The sequence below is a fragment of the Coregonus lavaretus genome (genome assembly GCF_964263955.1).
Source record: "Coregonus lavaretus genome assembly, chromosome: 16".
Classification (NCBI taxonomy): Eukaryota; Metazoa; Chordata; class Actinopteri; order Salmoniformes; family Salmonidae; genus Coregonus; species Coregonus lavaretus.
Window position 1 is genome coordinate 23,853,554 of NC_140003.1, and position 19,691 is coordinate 23,873,244.

Below are 19,691 nucleotides of genomic sequence, written 5' to 3' on the forward strand. Positions count from 1 at the left end.
TTCCAAGCCTGTCTGCTGCTTCTCTTTTGCAGCCTCAGTGCCAGCCTTGTGGGGGTGCAGACCGGTGGTGTACCTTTTGGCCCTCTGCTCTGTGTGTTCCTCTGTGTAGTGGCTCTGCTCCCAATAGGACACTGTCATATGTGTGATTCTGAGCCGGCTAATCCTGGACTGGGTAGAAAGTTACTCTCAGACGTTTCTCTGAATAAGCCCACAGCCCTAATGAGAGACGAGACACCGTTTCTAAAGAATTTCTTTTTTGTTTTATCTGATTCCTATCCTAATCCATTCTTTATTTCCTGGAATTTGCTAGCCAGTGTCAATATTTCTTCTGTTGCTGCTGTGGCGTGTGGCCTTGTGTGTGTGCATGCACTGTGCTCTTTATAAACTGAGACTGACCACAGCGTCAGGAAAGAACAAGGGCTTTTATCAATAGTCTTCTTCCTAAAGACCAAAAGGTCATTCATATTGAATTAGCCCAACTGTCAGTCAGTCGGTCAGTCAGTCAGTAATTACAGACAAGGAAGGGAATTGTTTTCTTTCTTTTACTTGGACTGCATCCCAAATGGCAACCTATTCCCTAAATAGTATTCCCTGGTCAAACGTAGTGCACTATATAGGGAATAGGGTGCCATTTGGGATGCAGTCTTGATGCATATCAGCCCGTTTCCTCAGGTTAATGTTCTCTTTTGACGTAGGGCAAACACTTCCCGTTAGAAGGGTGTGTGTGCCTGCACAGCTGCCTGTGCTTGTGTCCACAGTTTGCCATGCTAATGACGTGGCCATCTCATCTGTCTCCGGCTATGGTACATTTACTGACAGGCAGGACATTGGTCATCTATGCATGGATCCTCGCTCACTTCCCTACAGATACAGTGCACCTCCAATTAGCCAAAAGGCCTTGTGTCTGTCAGTCCCCAGCCTATCTGATGGCCCTTTCTGAGATGGCTAAAGAGATTGTGCTAACTAATGGAGGACAGGTGTGTGTGTGTGTGCTTGTGTGTTTGTTTGTGTGTGTGTGCGTGCATGCGTGTGTGACCGTTATTACAGTGAATGCTAATAGAGGTGCCTCAGGATTTTATTTCTAGCTTGATCCAATTCTACAGCTCAGACACGTTGGTTTGGTTGAGGGACGTAAATAAATGAATGAAATATATGAAGCAATTATAGTAAGAGGGCTGGTTTGCTGCGTTATTAAACACAAATGTGATATTATGCGACAGTACAGTGTCCATATTAGGACAGGCTCAGAGTCACAAGGCCACCAACTCCTTGTGACTCTGAGGCTGTCCGAATATGGATACCATCCTAATATGGACACCTTACCATGGGGGTTGTATTCTGTCGTTCTACCAACACGGGTTGTGGGAGATCAAAGAGCAGACGGAGCAGCTTCAGCAGCCAGTGACTGAGTCTCTGACTGATAAGAGAGGTAAACAAAATGGCTGCTGTCATAGAGCCTTATATATGTACAGTTTCTTTGGATTAATGGGTTCTGTCATTATTTGTTGGGAAACTGGGAGAGGATCTTTTCTGTCTACTGTATACAAGCGCCTGCCGGCCAGGAAACATGACTTAAGCTTGGCTCTGGACACAAACATCTCGGCTATGCACTAAACAAACTATGGGTTTGCTTTCTCATTACCTCACAAACATTTGGGTCTGTTTGTATATGGCTAGGGTTGTTTGTGGCTGTGCTGTGGTGGGGCTAGTTTGTTTGTTTGTCTCATGCTCTTGGGTGGGCATGTTGGGTTCCAGGCATTTTAAGACTGCAGCAGTTACTTCAACTCAGGGTGAGTCCATGGTCATTTGTCTGTGTACTGACAGTCACTGTGTGTGTGTGTGTGTGCAGGCGGCTGGATGGCCTGGTCTCTGTGGTCAGCGTGTGACAATGCAGGGCTGCAGGTACGCAGCAGGGTATGTGGGGCTCAAGGCTCCGCCCCCTGTGTGGGAAACAGCACCGAGCACAGGGACTGCAATGAGATCCCAGGTGAGTCCGACACTCCTTTATCATCAGCATCATCACCATTATGTAACATAGACGCACATTGAAATTAGCCGTATCATCACACACATAGGGCCAGTTTTCAGAATAAGCCATTTCCTGGTCTAAAAATCATGTTAAATTGAAAGTGCTTTTAAACCCATCAGTGTTCTGGAAACTGCCCCATATAATATAAAACCCCTCCAATCCCCACCAGACAGAGGCCTTGCCTATCTTCTATCTTAATTAGCGCTAATCTCAGTAAATCAGGCTTCTCAGACTGCTCCTCTGATGTCTCTGTCTGTTAAGGTTTTTTCCTTTATTTTAGCCGTAGTCGTAGTGATCTTTCAGGGCCTGGCTGCCAGAGACAAAACAAGACATACTCACTAGCCCAGAATACCAAGTGAATTAAATTAAGGCTTCTCGCAATTAATATTAATGTGTCACAACACCAAGGCTGCATCACGAATGGCCCCCTATTCCCTATATAGTGCACTACTTTTGACCAGAGCCCTGTGTCCTGATCAGAAGTAGTACACTATATAGGGAATGGGGTGCCATTTGGGATGCAGGCCAAATCACATCTAATTTATTGCAATTCTGGACGAGGCGATGGAAATCGTAAGGTCACTGGGATGACGTGTGACACTGCCTGGGGGGAATTTGCCCCAAATATAATCATAGGATTGTTGCGTCTCAATTAAAAACATACCCTTCCCTCCATTGCTCTCCCTCAAACTACCATCCTGATGAATTAGTGGAAGGCAGACGTCGTTTAACTATAAATGATTGGCTTTACTTTGAATGTCTGTTAAACTTCATAGAAGCTCAGGCTACACAACATTCAACATTCACGACATTTACAACATTCCACTGGATAAATGATTCATTGATTTGTGTTTCATGATGTTTGCTTGTTTGTTTGTGCTGTATGTACTGTATACAGTATATCATCTACCAGTTAAAATCAAAGTCTACTTTGGTGTCTTGGGGTGATTCCAGCTATGTCTGTGGGTGGTAAGAATCTGCATGTGCTGGTAGCTGACTGTGTGTCTATCTCTGCATGTCTGTCTGTCTGTGTGTTGTGTTGCAGTGATTCTCCCTGCGTCTGGCTTTGATAAGGACCAGCAATGCGGAGGTAAATGGATTAACAATCTACGTGTGTGCATGTGTGATCGTGCGTGTGTGTTTGTGTGCGTGGACACACACACAATCTACCTGGGGGGGATGATGTAGGGATAGAGCGAGAGTTAGTTGTACTCCTTGACTTACCCCACATTTTGTTGTGCTACAGCCTGAATTCAAAATGGATTACATTGATTTTTTTCTCTACACACAATACCCCATAATGACAAAGTGAAAACATGTTTTTAGAAATGTTAGCAAATTGATAACTCATTTACATAAGTATTCACACCCCTGAGTCAATATTTTGTAGAAGCTGCTTTGGCAGCGATTACAGCTGTGAGTCTTTCTGGGTAAGTCTTAGGGTTTAATATATTGCCGGTATTTTACAAATGTTCCAACCCGAGAATAAATCACTTTTCACCCGGGTAACCTGGTATTTCCTGCCAAAACCAGAAGTGTCATTCAAAAGCATTATAAAGCATATAAATATGTCTGGTATAACCTGATGCCTAATGAGCCATATACAGTATTAAATAAATGTTATGAGCCAATACATATGATATAGGCTACTGCACGTTATGCACGACAGAAAAACATAAAAGCCCATAGATGTAGCTACCTATATACTCTCTTCGTTAAATAAATGAAACGAGCTCCAGTAGGCTAATCTTTTTGAGTGTGAATTGTATTACTGTACTGTATTATACTGTATTATATGGACTGGAATTACGCACATCGTTCAAACCATGATAAAGCAGAAGAGAACATACGATTCTGGTGTAGCACATGCGGCCTACAAAGTTACAAGTATAGGCACACCCTATTCCCCTGTGTGAAGAAGTAATTGCCCCCTTACACTCAATAACTGGTTGTGCCACCTTTAGCTGCAATGACTCCAACCAAATGCTTCCTGTAGTTGTTGATCAGTCTCTCACGTCGCTGTGGAGGAATTTTGGCCCACTCTTCCATGCAGAACTGCTTTAACTCAGTGACATGTGGGTTTTCAAGCATGAACTGCTCGTTTCAAGTCCTGCCACAACATCTCAATTGGGATTAGGTCTGGACTTTGACTAGGCCATTCCAAAACTTCCAATTTGTTGCTTTTTAGCAATTTTCATGTAGACTTGATTGTGTGTTTTGGATCATTGTCTTGCTGCATGACCCAGCTGCGCTTCAGCTTCAGCTCACAGACGGATGGTCTGACAGCTTCAGCTCACAGACGGATGGTCTGACAGCTTCAGCTCACAGACGGATGGTCTGACATTCTCCTGTAGAATTCTCTGATACAGAGCAGAATTCATGGTTCCTTCTATTAAGGCAAGTCGTCCAGGTCCTGAGGCAGCAAAGCATCCCCAAACCATCACACCACCACCACCATGCTTGACCTTTGGTATGATGTTCTTACTGTGGAATGCAGAGTTTGGTTTTCGCCAGGCATTACTGGAACCATGTCGTCCAAAGAGTTTTAAAACTCTGCAGCTGCAATTTAAAAAATAATCTTTACAATTAAAGAACAGGGTGACCCCCGAAAGCCAGATGGAGATGGGTAAATTAGACGCTCATTCGGGCTTTATATTACTGTAGCATAGGCTATGCTGCAGCAAATGTAGGCCTACCTGTCACAAGAAAAAAAGTTACCATGATGAGATGATAGGTCTACATGCATTGTGAACTGCGCTCCATACTGAGATGGGCTGTCTGTCCCCACCCTGAGCATTGATTCATCATGCAGAGGCCGTAGAGAAGCCAAATTTAGACATCGCATATCAGTTAACAGTTCCATTTCACACCATGCTGTTCATATAAATAAGGGAGTGGTTTTTGGTGGTCAATCTCGGTAACCTGGTTCCCGCTATTCAACCTTAGTAAAGTCTGTAAGAGCTTTCCACACCTGGATTGTGCAACATTTGCCCATTATTCTTTTCAAAATTCTTTAAGTTCTGTCAAATTGGTTGTTGGTCACTGCTAGACAACCAATTTCAGGTCATGCCATAGATTTTCAAGTAGATTTAAGTCAAAACTGTAACTTGGCCACTCAGGAACATTCACTGTCTTCTTGGTAAGCAACTCCAGTGTAGATTTGGCCTTGTGTTTTAGGTTATTGTCCTGCTGAAGGTGAATACATCTCCCAGTGTCTGGTGGAAAGCAGACTGAACTAGCTTTTTCTATAGGATTTTGACTGTGCTTATAGCTCCATTCCGTTTGGGGGTGGGGGAGTTTAACGATTACAAGCATATCCATAACATGATGCAGCCACCACTATGCTTGAAAATATGGAGAGTGGTACTCAGTAATGTCTTGTATTGGATTTGCCCTAAACATAACACTTTGTATTCAGGACCAAAGTTTAACTTTCTTTGCCACATTTTTTCAGTATTACTTCAGTGCCTTGTTGAAAACAGGCATAGCCGCGGGAAGATGTTTGGGGGTGGGGGAGCTGCGAAATAAGAGACGGCTATTGGTCCGCTAATACAGGACTCATAAAGGCCCAGTGCACTACATTTGTGAAGAAAAAAATACTTGCCCATGCTACAGAGGGCTATATCGGTCTGTTAATACAGGACTAGTAAAGGCCCAGTGCACTACTTTTGTGAAAAAGCATCCTCAGCACTCCTATTTCCCGCCACTATGCAAACAGGATGCATGTTTTGTAATATTTTTATTCTGTACAGGCTTCCTTCTTTTCACTCTGTCAATTACGTTAGTATTGAGGAGTACCTACAATGTTGTTGATCCATCTTCAGTTTTCTCCTATCACAGCCATCAAACTCAGTAACTGTTTTAAAGTCACCATTTGCCTCATGGTGAAATCCCTGAGCGGTTTCCTTAATCTCTAGCAACTGAGTTAGGAAGGACGCCTGTATCTTTGTAGTGACTGGGTGTATTGATACACCATCCAAAGTGTAATTAATAACTTCACCATGCTCAAAGGGATATTACATTTTTCACCCATATACCAATAGGTGCCCTTCTTTGTGAGGCATTGGAAAACCTCCCTGGTCTTTGTGGTTGAATCTGTGTTTGAAATTCACTGCTTGACTGAGGGACCTTACAGATGATTGTATGTGTTGGGTAGTCATTCAAAAATCATGTAAAACACTATTATTGCACACCGAGTGAGTCAATGCAACTTATTATGTGACTTGTTTAAGCAAATGTTTTTATTTAGGCTTGCCATAACAAAGGGGTTGAATACTTATTGACTCAAGATATTTCAGCCTTTCATTTTTAATTAATTTGTTTAATAAAAAAAAACATTATGGGGTACCGTGTTTAGGCCAGTGACAACACATCGGAATTTAATCAATTTTAAATTCAGGCTGTAGCACAATAAAATGTGTAAAAAGTCAAGGGGTGTGAATACTTTCTGAAGGCACTGTGCTGGAGAAAATCAGGATGGCACAAGCCTTTGAACCAATCATCAGATGGGGAATATATATATTAGGGGGGACGGCCTATAGAATGAGGTGTAGGTAGCCTGCTGGGAACGGTAATGGTTTGAAAAGGCTGTGCCACCACACCATTGGACAGTTTCCAGGAAGACGCCAAGGGAACTGAGAAGAAGGAGCTTGGTGCTCTTGAATAAACAAACATTTTGCTAGCCTGGTCCCCGATCTGTTTGTGCTGTCTTGCCAACTCCTGTGGCTATTGAATGACCATAGGAGTTGGCAAGACACCAAAAACAGATTATCAACCAGACTACTGAGGTAGAGCTTGTTGCCCCTGAATGAACCACCATTTTACTGCAAAACAATACCTGATGGAGGACAGAAAGAGAGAAAACGGCAGATTACAGACACAGATAAGTGAACCAAACATCCTGACTGACCTCCTCCCATCTGTCTGCTTTGTTGTGTCTTCCCAGCGTTCACCTCGCTGCACCTGATAGCCACAGGCGTGTCCTGTTTCCTGGGGGCGGGCCTTCTGTCCTTTCTGGTCTACATGTACAGTCAGCGCTTCCACAAGCCCTCGCAGGAGTCCGCCGTCATACACCCCACCACGCCCAACCACCTCAACTACAAGGGCAACACCACACCAAAGAACGAGAAGTACACGCCCATGGAGTTCAAGGTATTGTCACAGGTATTCAAGGATTGTCACACACGTAGACACAAATGCACGCATGCAGACACGCGCTTGCATACACACACCAAGAAACACAATTTTCTACGTAGAGATTCCATATGCATAGGTTTATTTCATTACATGAACTACTGTACAGGGGATGAGTTATGGTGAGAGCTCAGAACATGTATGTCTTATTTGTCTTCATCTGGTTTCCTTACTCTACTTTCTCTTCACAGTCTCAGTCCTTATTAATGGCCCTCGTTAGCCTGTTGTAGCCATGGACTCCCACTGCTGTTTATAATGCTGGAACCAGCATCTTTTGAGGAAGGTAGCAGCCGAAACATCGTTGCTGGCTGAACAATATTGATACATGTAAAATCAAGCGCCACCCTCCTGCCCCACCTTCCCTACGTCTTGGCCCTAACATCTGTGTGTTCCTGTGAGCCATGGTCCGATCTCATCGATCTGTCCCACCATGGCATTGCCCTCCCTGCATGTGGCAGGGTTAGCCCTAGGACCAACGTTGTATCATGATCCACCTTCTATACATACTGCAGTTGCATATTCTATTGCCCCATAATTAGTCAAGTATTATGCTAGGATGCTCTTTATCTCAGGTGACGGTTGCTGCTTCTCAGAAGGAAACCTGATTATTTTCTAAAGATGTCAGCCACCAGCTGGCTGAGTGATGTGTTTGTGGCTGATTGAGGCTGGATCCTAACGTGTTGCTGAGGCTGGGTCCTTATGCTGGGCCCTAATTATGAGAGTCATATGGTGAGAGCAGGGTCTCATTAGGTTAATGATCAGACCAGGCATATTTCATACGACAGGTAGCTAGCTAGCTATTAGCCTGGCATCCTAACTGATTTCTCTACGTTTCACCATTGAGCGCAGCATTCAGTCTGGTTAAACCAGGCTATCTAGCTAGAGCCACTGGCTCAACCTGAGAACTACTGCTGTTATTGTTGCTCTAGCCATCACATTATGCGGTTGTTTCTTCACAGGCCCTCACCACCCTCATCCATGATGGCCGACGTTGTTGTGCATTTCACTGATTCTGTAACTCATTTACAGAGCAGTGTTTGGCCTAGAGCTAAATGACATTACTCAGCAGCCTCCGTAAAGTGTTCCTTCCGTCGGCGTGTTGTGGCTTCTAGCCGCCACGACCTGCCTCTAAAGTGCAAGTGCATTAAATTAAGGGTGTGTCCCAAATGGGACCTAATTTCCTATATATTGCAGTACATTCCCTATGGGCTCTGATCAAAAGTAGTGCACTATAAAGGGAATAAGGTGCCATTTGGGATGCAGACTAAAGGTTTTTTAGGTGCCTACTGTAATTTATTCATGTCTCTCATATTTGTTCATTGATTATGCTTGATGTTTGACTGCTAAATCAAATTTGTTGAAGTGTTGTACCTTGCTTAGAAATCTACCCTACAGTACCCAGCACTGTTGCCCACTTTTCAACCTGTAAGAGTCTAATATATTGATATTGCTCCTGTCTGAGTCATTGGTAAACTAACCCATCTGTTACAACACTGGTATAAAACTCTTATGTCACTGTTATAACACTGTTATGACTGTTTTCTCTACTCTTCCCACCTCACCCAGAAAAACACTTTACTGAACAGTACGTACCTTTTCAACCCATCAGTGTTTTTTGTCTAATTTTGTAGCCACTGTCACCTGTTATGACACTCTTCTCTCCTCCTCCAGACCCTGAACAAGAATAACCTGCTCCCAGATGAGAGGTCTAACTTCTACCCAACGCCCCTGCAGCAGACTAACATGTACACCACCACCTACTACCCCACAGCGCTGGGCAAATATGACTACAACAGGCCTGACTCCTCCCCTTCCCCCTGCAGGACCTATAACAACAGCTGAGACACCCCCCCTCCCCCATGGCCCAGGCCCCACCCACCCAGACTGAACTGAACTCCACCCCTATCACCATGGTGACAGATGGCATGGTGACTGAAAACAACCTCTGACCTGGAACTCATTTTTGCTCCCCTCTCCTTTATCCCATGGGGGGGGGGGGGGGGGTGTAAGGGTAGACTCACTAAGTACAGCCAGGAATTTGATCATAGTTTGGGGTGGGGTGGGGGGGGGGGGGAGTACTGGACATCACAGTGTCAACGTAGTGCTTCGGTGGCGAGATAAATGATGAACTCTATAAGACACTATAAGCTACAGTATGGAGTTGGAGAACTAATTATCCCTGTGGAACATGACAACCTGAGCGCCTTACTGTAGGTGTAGGTGTTGCTGTCCCGAGAGGCTAGAGTTGGCCTTAGGAGAAAACTCTAAATGGCCGCCACCTCTCCTCCCTGGTCTGTCTGGTCACCTCTATGAATGAGTCTCAATGACACCAACATCCCCTCGGTCTGCAGCATCCATCCCCATGATAAACACCGAATTCTCCCAACAACAAAAGCAGTTACCCAGAACAACCCTACCAGCGCATATCATTGTGTCTGTCCTTTAGTATGGTGGATGTGAATCAGGAGGGAACAAAAAAAAGAACTCAATTAAATCAAGAGATGAAGAGATCAATATCAGTTCTATTTTGTTTGGAGGTGGATGGATGCACTCAGCTCACCTCGCCTCATCACATGACACGAGGAGGACAAGAACCTGGGACTTCAGCTCCGCTGTGGCGGAGTGGTCCTAGGGGACCAGGGGAACAGAGGAACAGAGGCACATCCAGGAATAGCAGCGGGTGATCTGTTATGGGAAAACTGCCTACACTAGACCACATAGATACAGACATACTCACTGCTGGAGAGAATCTCTCTATCTGCTAATGTCCAAACAAGGCCCACACCTCAGGCTGGCTGTGTTATGTACTGTATCGGTTTTTCACAAAGGCATTGTTTCCCAGGGAATGATCTGAACATGGGCTAGAGCGATGAGGTGTCTGACTGAGTTGGAATCAGTTGATGGGATACAGCTTTGGGATGCTTTGGGTATACAATAGAAGGGATCATGTGGGGTCAGATTTGACTTTCTATTACTTCTTTTTATGATGATATAAAGACTTCTGGAAGGAATTCCCTTGGTTCTAGAATGGAATGGATGCATTCTACTGAGTACTATACCTACCTACCTACCGCTCAGTGGTCATATTAAATATGGCCAGTGTGCAGAACTGGACTGCAACTGATTTTATATGATATCTTACAAGGTGGGATAATAAGCTATTATTATGAGGGAGGTTATTTGTTTGATGCTCGAGAGAGCAGTAGGATAGGAGGAAATGTTTTATTTCACAAATAAGGGATAGCTGATTCACTTTTGAGTTTCTCATCAGTTTCACACCACAACATAAAAAGAAATCACAGCAGCTTAGTAGCCAATACGTGTCTGACATATTAAAGGATCATTTTGCTTTATTACAACCACATCTCTATTTTTGATGGTATGTTATATAAGGGTCCAGACATTTTTTGTTGTTGCAATTTCACTTGTTTTTGAGAAACATACCCCAACCAGCGAGTCACTACCTCATCCTCGTTGTGCAGTACGGGAGCTCTGAAAAAACATGAACAAATGCTCCAGAAACATTCAAATACGTCCTTTTAGAAACTGAAAACCTTCAGTATAGTGATGCAGGTCTTTAGATGTTGTACACATGAAACATTATATTCCATTTTGTGTGACTCCAGCTGTTTCCCCTATCTAGCTGTTCCATTCTCCTAGTAGCCTGCTGCTAAAATGGACAAAGCTGTATCGTTCGAGTCGCAACAAAATGGAATATAACGTTGCGGATAAAGTTCAGAATCACACAATTTCATGTGTACAACATCTAAAGACCTGCATCACTATACTGAGAGGTTTTAATAAATAAAAAAGTGAAAGGGTCTGGACCCTTGTATAACACACCATTTCAGTACATAAAAAATAGAGATTTGGTTGTAAAAAACACTAAGATTTTACAAATAAAATAAAATAATGTAGAAGCAAATATTCACAGTCTGACTGTAGCGAATATCAATGTGTCCCTCTCTTTACAATGCTAAATCATGCTTAGAAATGCTTTGGTATGAGATTAATGTTTTTTTGTGTGCTTGTGCGTGTGTGTGTGGGTGTGCGTGGGTGTGTGCATGTGCGTGTGAGTGTGTATGTTTGCTTGCTTCGTATGTGTATGCCTGTGAGCGTGAAGGAGGAGAGGAACAGACAACTCTGTATGTATTTTGTACAATGTAAATGTAATTATTTCTTACATATGAATGTATATAATGGGATCTGTAAAGGGGTATGTGCATTTTTTTCACACATTATGATGATGTCACTCCTAATGTTCCACTGGGTTTCTATATGTTCCATGTATAAGATGTTAATCATTGTAAGTTAACGAGAGCTGCGCAGTCCTCATAAGGAAACACTATTTCTAGTGAAGCTTGGATCATAAAGGGCATTTCAGAAACAGAACTGAGCTATATTTTATTATTATGCCTGCTGTTAAAATGAATGCTAATTTAGCAGCAATGCTTTCAGTTCCGCTCATAGAAATAGAATGATTCTATTCTATCATTCTAATTCTATAGTTCCGCTATATGCACGAGAGCTCTATCTGTACATAAGAGACAGCCTTCGATCTGCAGAGCATTAATGACATCTAAAGGTTAGTATAATGTCAATGTATATTGTTGTATAGCTAACACTGTTTAAAAAATAAAAAAGCCTTAGTTGTAAAAAAAGTGCAGCAGCTATGTACTCACGAACCATGGGGTTTGTAAGGGGATAGAGCTTGCCAATGTGACTGGTTGACTAAGGCCTGGACAACTTCTCCAGCTGTTTTGTAACTTTCTACAGATGTACAGTTTAGCTACATCCTATGTAGTATCTTAATCCCTGTTTATACCTGGTGCTAACATGCATGCTTTGTGCTGATTGTGTCCACATCCTGATTGTGCCCACATTTGCAGACAGGTATAGACGATCAAAAGACACATTATGATCTGATTGTGATCAGATCTTACTGACCACCTCCGGAGGTAGTCAGGGACTCATTGTGTCTGGACAGTGAAACCATTTCAATCATAATTATCCCGCCTTCTAAAATTATTGACAGGTGGCACCATTAACTTATGACATCAATATGTGTCTTAAAATAAATTAATGAATATTATTTTGAAAGAAATCCATCAAATAATTTTCATACAGTGAGGGACCAGGAAATCTGGTCACAGTGCGGACACAGTGGACGAATAAGGCTGCGTTTAGACAGACAGCCCAATTCTGATATTTTCTTTTCACAAAAAATTTCACCAGGTATAAACAAGGCTTTGGAGTAACAAAGACAGCCTGTTCTTTTAGAAGCACTCATGCCAGTTTAATACAAAATCAATGTCACCACAACAGTTTAAAAAAAATTTAAAGGCCTGCCTAAAAATTTCAAATAAGAACAAGACGCAGAAAATGTTGAGTAGTGTATAGTAAGTATTACGATAGTCCATTGGCTAGATCAAATTAGATCAAAGTAATTAAGCTGTTGAGAGGATTTACAGCAACCCCTCCAGTGGTTTTCCTTTTCCCCACGTGCCTGACCCACATTTCTTGGTTTGTGATTGGCTCCCCCTAAATGGTGACTCCCTCTGATTGGCTTACCCTGGCCCTGTAGTAATTTTTGATTGGGCAAGCTGGATGTCACATTGTGAAGCTCTGTCCCCTGATTGGCTCGGTGCCCTTCTATGCAACTGACCTGGTGGTACTATTAGATATGTGATGTAGACTTTAATCACTGCCTTTTAGACACTGTGAATTTTTGGTACTCTATATTTTTGTATATTGTACATTATAAAGGATAATAAACCTTGATGCCAACACGACGTGTGTGTGTGTGTGTGTGTGTGTGTGTGTGTGTGTGTGTGTGTGTGTGTGTGTGTGTGTGTAAGAACTCCATCATTCCATCACATCAGTCCAATGCCTCCGCAGATGACGCTATACTGTATGTACAGGTATCACCTGAAATTGACAACACATCTTCCCTATCATTTTATACCTACAGTAAATATACACTTCCCTCACCCTGAAAGTATCCATATACTGTATGTAGCCTACAGTACTGTGTATGGCAGGGCTGAAATTAATCGGACAACTCAGAAACCCCCACCCCACTCAGGTACAGTGCTTCCTCCTCATTTGGCTAGAGCGCTGCCCTGGCTGTGCCTCTCCATTACCCAGAGAAGCTTAGGGCAGCTGAGAGTGTCTTTATTGATGAACACAGCAATTGCATTAATCACCTCATCTGCTGAGCTGACCCACTGGCATGGACATGATGGATTGTGATCATGGTGTGATGGGAAAGCTGGCTCACAGTCAGGGGTCACTATCCATCTATAGTAGTCTCATCCTATAGGCTAATAATGCTGAGTATTGTCCTATAGGGATGGCTGGTGTGTGAGGTAACTATCCATCAGATGATGTAATGAGAGTCAGAGTGGAAATGAGGAGGACTAGACAGGACAAGACACCACTGCTGCAAAGGAGGTGACCCTCTCTCTCCACCATGGGAGTCCATCTTCCTCCTGTACCTCTCAGTGTCCTCTGGGCTGCAGAGCTGCAAGTTAGTACCAAGTGTCCCAGTTCTCCTTTTTACCTCAGATGCACCGCTGCTAACACAGGCTCCAGTGCTTTAAAATTAGTGTCAGCATAAGTGCGCCACGGCCCTCTGATGTACATTACACCATGACCAGTGGCTTTTGAGAAACATGGATCTTAAGGACTGTCCTGGTTATTGGCTCCAGTGCTTTACCATTAGCTTAGCATCAGTGCGTCCGTCTGATGTACATTACAATATCACCAGTGGGCCTAGTGGATCTCAGATGTTCTAGTTCTCTCTGTTGATGTTTACCAAGTGGAGGGCCGTTGTTGATGGTTTTGAAGTATTTCTTCCCCGGAGGAAGGATCAAGAGTGGGATGCAGAGACAGAAGTGTTTGTGTGTTTACATGACAGAGAAGATCACACAGAACCACAGATCTCTGTGCCAGACGATGGCTCTCATCTCAACGTCTGGGGGTTCTGGATTGTGTCGTCATGTTCAGTGGTCAGTCACACACACACACGCACAAACACACTCACAAAAACTCAGATCTCCGTCCTCTGAGAAATAATGGGAAATTGTTTGATTTGACGCATCAGCTTACAATTAATTATTCTCTGAAGTGTACGATGGAACTTCGCCTGAGATGAACTCAAAGGGACTGAAAGGGACTCCGTGGCATTTGAAATCTAATTAAGTTTAGATTCTACTGAGTCTTCAGTGTCTTGAACAACAATTATAAGGTCCCACTACAGATTTGTAGACATTTGGGTTTGACACTTTCAAACTGACCATTTCAGTGATCTGTCTTTATAAAAAGTATGCACATTTGAATCAGAGGCAAGTTTCAGTGTTTACTCTGCTAATCTTTTGTTCAACAGCAACCTTTGTCGAATCAGGTAAAGCTGTGGAGCAGTTGACCAGTGGACAACCCTGGAACTATGGTTAGAGCTGTAATTTGTATTTTTCATTTTTTATAGCGGTTCACATTTTTGTGGCCCCCTTTCACCCTACATTGATATCATAAGTCTGTTGGCACTATGGTGTGATAAGAGCATCTGCTAAATGAACTAAATATAAATGTGTATGTAAAAATTGACAATTGCAAAGCATGCTGAGTATTATTCCAATGAGCTCTGCCCCAAAACAAGGTTTTGTCTAGAAGGGATACACCTTTTGTCAAAATTGACTTTTCGTAGCAGGTTCAGGAGAATTTACGGAGCAGGTTAGGAGAATTAACGTAGCAGGTTAGGAGAACAAGGTTAATCCTTAACATTTTACTGCAGTGGGCTAAATCAGGGTCACACAGAGTGATTCTTGGTAATCTTATACAAATCTAATTTGAAACAAAAATATACACCTCACACATGGTTATGGGCTTAAGAAAAATAAGACACCTGTACCATGTCAGATATAGAGTTGATATTTATTCAATTTTGAGTTTGCATCCCAATATTACACTTTATATACATCACAGAAGACTGAAATATAACAAAACTGTTTGACATAGAAACATCGGATTTTCATCAGTTTTTTTTATAAATAATCTTTATTAATGATGAAATTATGAAAAATATGAATAACATTCAACCCATGAGGCCAAAAAGGGCACTTTTGGTCATTGACTGCATGAAAGGGCTACGAGTCTATTGATGCACCCATGCATCAATCTAAGTAACATAATAAAAAAAAAACATCAAAATCCATCAGTTTAAGCTAGAGATATCTGTTTTTTTGCATGGGCTGCGTCTCAATCCACCGCATCAGCCAATGGCGGCCTTCTGTATCTGCAGTGGAAGGTGGCTGAGCTACACCAGTGTTTGTCAGACCATGAGACATCCCGAAAATCAGTCTTCTCACGAAAACGTCTGTAGCGTCTGAACGGTTTGGTCCACAAACTAATTTGATGCTTTCTTATATCTCCTAGATATAGGACAGACACTTCAAAACCTTATTCCTTATGATACAAATGTTTACTGTCTGTTTTTGCCATTTATTAATGTGTTATTCAATGTGTTTCTATGGGCTATAGTATTAAAGGCCAAATTCATTTTTTTATATTATTTTATTACCTACAGGGGTCCTAAAATTCAAAACATGACCCTAAAACAAGGTCAATGATAAATTGTGTGCTTTGCAGTTCATTTTGGTATGTTCATTTTCACATATATATTTACATTTTGGTCATTTACAGTCAGTTCATTCAACTAAGGTAGATAAACAACACATATCACAATCATAGCAAGTAAAACGTTTCTATAACCGTTACTGAGAATGTTGTTGCTGTTCATGTCGGCTACTTACAAATGTATTTCTGTATTTCAAAATACAAGTATTTTGTAGTTTATCTTGATACATTGATCTTTATGGTATTTTGTAATCGTATTTTGTAATTTTTGCCCATCCCTGTCCAGATCCTGCTTCAACTCTAACCCTAGCCTAAACCACAACCCTAACCCCAACTCTAACCCTAGCCTAAACCACAACCCTAACCCTAACCCTAGCCTAAACCACAACCCTAACCCCAACCCTAACCCTAACGACCAATAGAGGATCAGAGGTCAGAGTGGATCTAACAACTCCATGGCCTTGTTTGTTTTCTCCAACCTCCATTAGCCAGACCAACACAGGAGGATGGGTTAATGTTGTTCCAGGTTAACATAGCCTGACGGTGAGTGATGAGTGGGAGGCAGAGAAAGGGCAGTGATGTAGGGTCTTCTCCTGTACACCATCCCTCCCCAGTCCTCTCTAATGAAAGAGAGAGGAAACCAAACGATGTCAAAACACCATGCTCACATCTTTAAAAATTAAATAAATATAGTACCAGTCTCAAATCACACGCTAAAATCAATTCTAGAATGTTTTACTTTTATATTTATTTTATTAGGGACTCATTTTGAGCACCTCCAGTTTATAGTTGTTGTTCGTTGCGAGGCTGTAAGGTATTGATGGAGCCATCCATTTGTTTTTTATTTAATCTACTTAACCACCTGCCAGGGGTTGTAAATGCTAAAGCGCACTCTGAGGAGTGGGGATATTGATGACTTGGCCGTAAAACTTAAAAAGAAATTGCTGATGGCACGGAAATGTTGATGGGGACATGCACACATCTAAAGATGGTATAAAAAGGTACCGTATCTCTTGGCTTCTATTAATAGGGACTCCACCATTCCTAAATAAAGGAAATAGGGTCTTACTGAATCATGGAGGCCCGTACACACTCAGGTTGTCGACTGATATACAACACATTTGACACAATTATTGTGTAACAACTGATATTTTTGTGATATGACAGAGAGTTTGTCTGCACAACATTTTTTACACAACCATTGTTCGGTGTTTCTAAATGTAATTATTTTTGCATAGAAAAACTCTCTGTTGTATCAGAACCGTTGTGCCAAATGCGTAGTACTGTACATTAGTTGTACAACCTGAATGTGTACAGTGTTTTTGGTAAGTACATGGAGTAGCCAGCCAAATAGAAAAAGTAGCCAGCCAGGGAGTTCTGGGCTGGGGGGGTTCCCCCGGGGAAAGAAATTGCAGAACAAGCTCTATTTTGCCTTGATTCCATCTGAAATAAAGGGTGACTGCACTTCCTGATTTGGCCTCGTTTTAGATTTGGTTCATTATGAAAGGCTAGCGGTCATTACTGAATTCAAACGTGAGTTGGTTTTGGGGTGTGGTTTGATGTGGGTGTCGTGTGTGTGTGTTCTTTTCTCAATACTCAAAATTGAATACATTTCAACTCTATATCTGACATGGTACAGGTGTCTTCTTTGTTTTAAGCCCATAACCATGTGTGTGAGGTGTATACTTTTGTTTCAAAGTAGATTTGTTTAAGACTACCAAGAAACACTCTGTGTGACCCTGATTTAGCCCACTGCAGTAAAAGGTTGTTACACTAGTTGTAGTGGCTGCAGCTCAATCTCCTCTTTCTGCTGATATAAAGTTTGCACCTATTCCATAACATGGGACTTGTGAAAGCGGCCTTTTTCTACACATGAGAGAGAGAGAGAGAGAGAGAGAGAGAGAGAGAGAGAGAGAGAGAGAGAGAGAGAGAGAGAGAGAGAGAGAGAGAGAGAGAGAGAGAGAGAGAGAGAGAGAGAGAGAGAGATTGTATAATTTATGCTGCTGCTCTTTCTTTTCACAAGATGGGCGTGTGTAGCTTGTTGTTGTTGTTGTCCAATAATACGTCATCAAAGCAGCAATAGGCTACAGTTATAGCCTCCGTGTGGATATCTAGTCAATGGAAGACGATATCTAATCAATGGAAGACAGAATTTAAATGATGCCATTAGGAGGAGTATAGGCTACAACGATCAAGAGCCAACAGGTAGGCTGCTACTGAAAAGAAAAGCATGCAACTATAGGGGACAAAGGTGGGCATTTCATAATGTATCTTTTTTGAAGTATTGACCTTGGGCGAATCGATGTTCATCAAAAACATCCTTCACCATGGAGTGGAGTTTAGTCCGCTAGGCCCCTGCTAGAGCGTCACCTCTCTCTACCTCCTCTCCCTCGCGCTTTATAAGCTCCGGTTAATAAAGTAGTTTAAAAATGGACTTTCCTGCTGCTTCCCTCACTCGGATCGGACCGGGTCTGGATCCGATAAGGTCTATACGGAATGGGTCTAGTTGTCCTCGGGTCCGTTCGGAACGGGTCTCTATATTTTCTACATTAATTTATGCATATCGGGTCCGTATCTGAAAGCCCCAGGTCCATTTTGGAACACGTCCAACTTTTTGGACCCGTGAAGGCCTCTACACCAGGGGGCCACAGAGTAGCCTCAATCCCAGCTGTTCTAGGTCGGGTAACGGTGCGATATCTAGCAGTGCAAGGCTATACAGAGAGTACTAGTGTAAAACATAACAGTCCAATGCACCACAGGGAGCTACCCCAACATTATATCCTTGTGTCATCGTTTATTGGCCTTTTATAGGAACAAGGCTTTTGTCCTAAAATCAGTAAGGTCTTTTTCCACGTTAGCAAACACAACAACCCACCTAGGACCTGAGGGGCGTGGTATAGATGATTAAAGCCCAAATCCAGATCCATACTTGATAGTTTCCTCCCTCCTGTCACATCTGATAAGAATACTTACATCTTAGCGTTGCTGCTAAACAGTTTTTTTCAGGACCTCTGAGATTCAGATTGTTTGTTCTCTTCTACAGAGACTAGTTGCTATTCTCCACTATAGACACACCTTGCGTTGACAAATAGGCTTCCTGTTCCCCTGCTCCCTGTGGGAAGTTAATGCGTTGAAACTGAACCCAACCTGGGTAGCTAAGAACAAGTAGCTAAACCTGAATCATTTATTTAGAGAGCTGCAAGCCTTTTTCTGTCCCCTTGTATCCATCTGAAGTTGAGAGTTCTGAAAGGGGTGCAAGTACGTGCTTAGGCAACAAAAAAGGCTCTCGGTGGTAGTGCACTAAACTTTCAGAAACAAGAAAGCGGGAGGCAGAAAGTAACTGATATCAGTGTGTCAGGTCGTATTCTTGGCATGCTGCACTAGGCTTTTAAGCAAATTCCCTGTTTATTTGAAGCACTTTGCTGCTGTGTCCATGAAAAGTTCACACACGAACGGTCGCAAACACACACACACACACACACACACACACACACACACACACACACACACACACACACACACACACACACACACACACACACACACACACAACGCACTCTCTATGAACCATCAATTTGTTCCAACAAAGCTGAGGTGTTGTTTGAAGTAGTGTGTACTTATTTCCGTCCTCAAAACACTTTCTACTTCAATGTAATTTTTCTAAACACAGGTAGAGACAAACAGATGTGTACAACAATCTTGCTTCATGTTGAATAAGCCAACATCAACCAAAAATAAAAACCTGAATTCAGTGAAAAACAATGAAAAAGGTCAGGCGCTTATAGTCTAAAGTGCCTAATAAAACTATACAATCAAAAGTGCTTTCTATCTCTTA

General features: G+C 42.4%; 1 protein-coding gene across 1 annotated transcript in view; it reads left to right on the forward strand.

The window, feature by feature from the left end:
- The window catches only part of sema5ba (sema domain, seven thrombospondin repeats (type 1 and type 1-like), transmembrane domain (TM) and short cytoplasmic domain, (semaphorin) 5Ba), a 120,735-nt gene extending 111,579 nt beyond the window's left edge, over window positions 1-9,156 (forward strand). The window contains exons 18-21 of the mRNA XM_084179907.1: window positions 1,850-1,987; window positions 3,075-3,119; window positions 6,975-7,180; window positions 8,894-9,156. Coding sequence (XP_084036033.1) covers window positions 1,850-1,987; window positions 3,075-3,119; window positions 6,975-7,180; window positions 8,894-9,064 — 560 coding nt within the window. The 3' untranslated portion in view covers window positions 9,065-9,156. The remainder of the gene's footprint in view (window positions 1-1,849; window positions 1,988-3,074; window positions 3,120-6,974; window positions 7,181-8,893) is intronic.
- The last annotated feature ends 10,535 nt before the right edge of the window (window positions 9,157-19,691 follow it).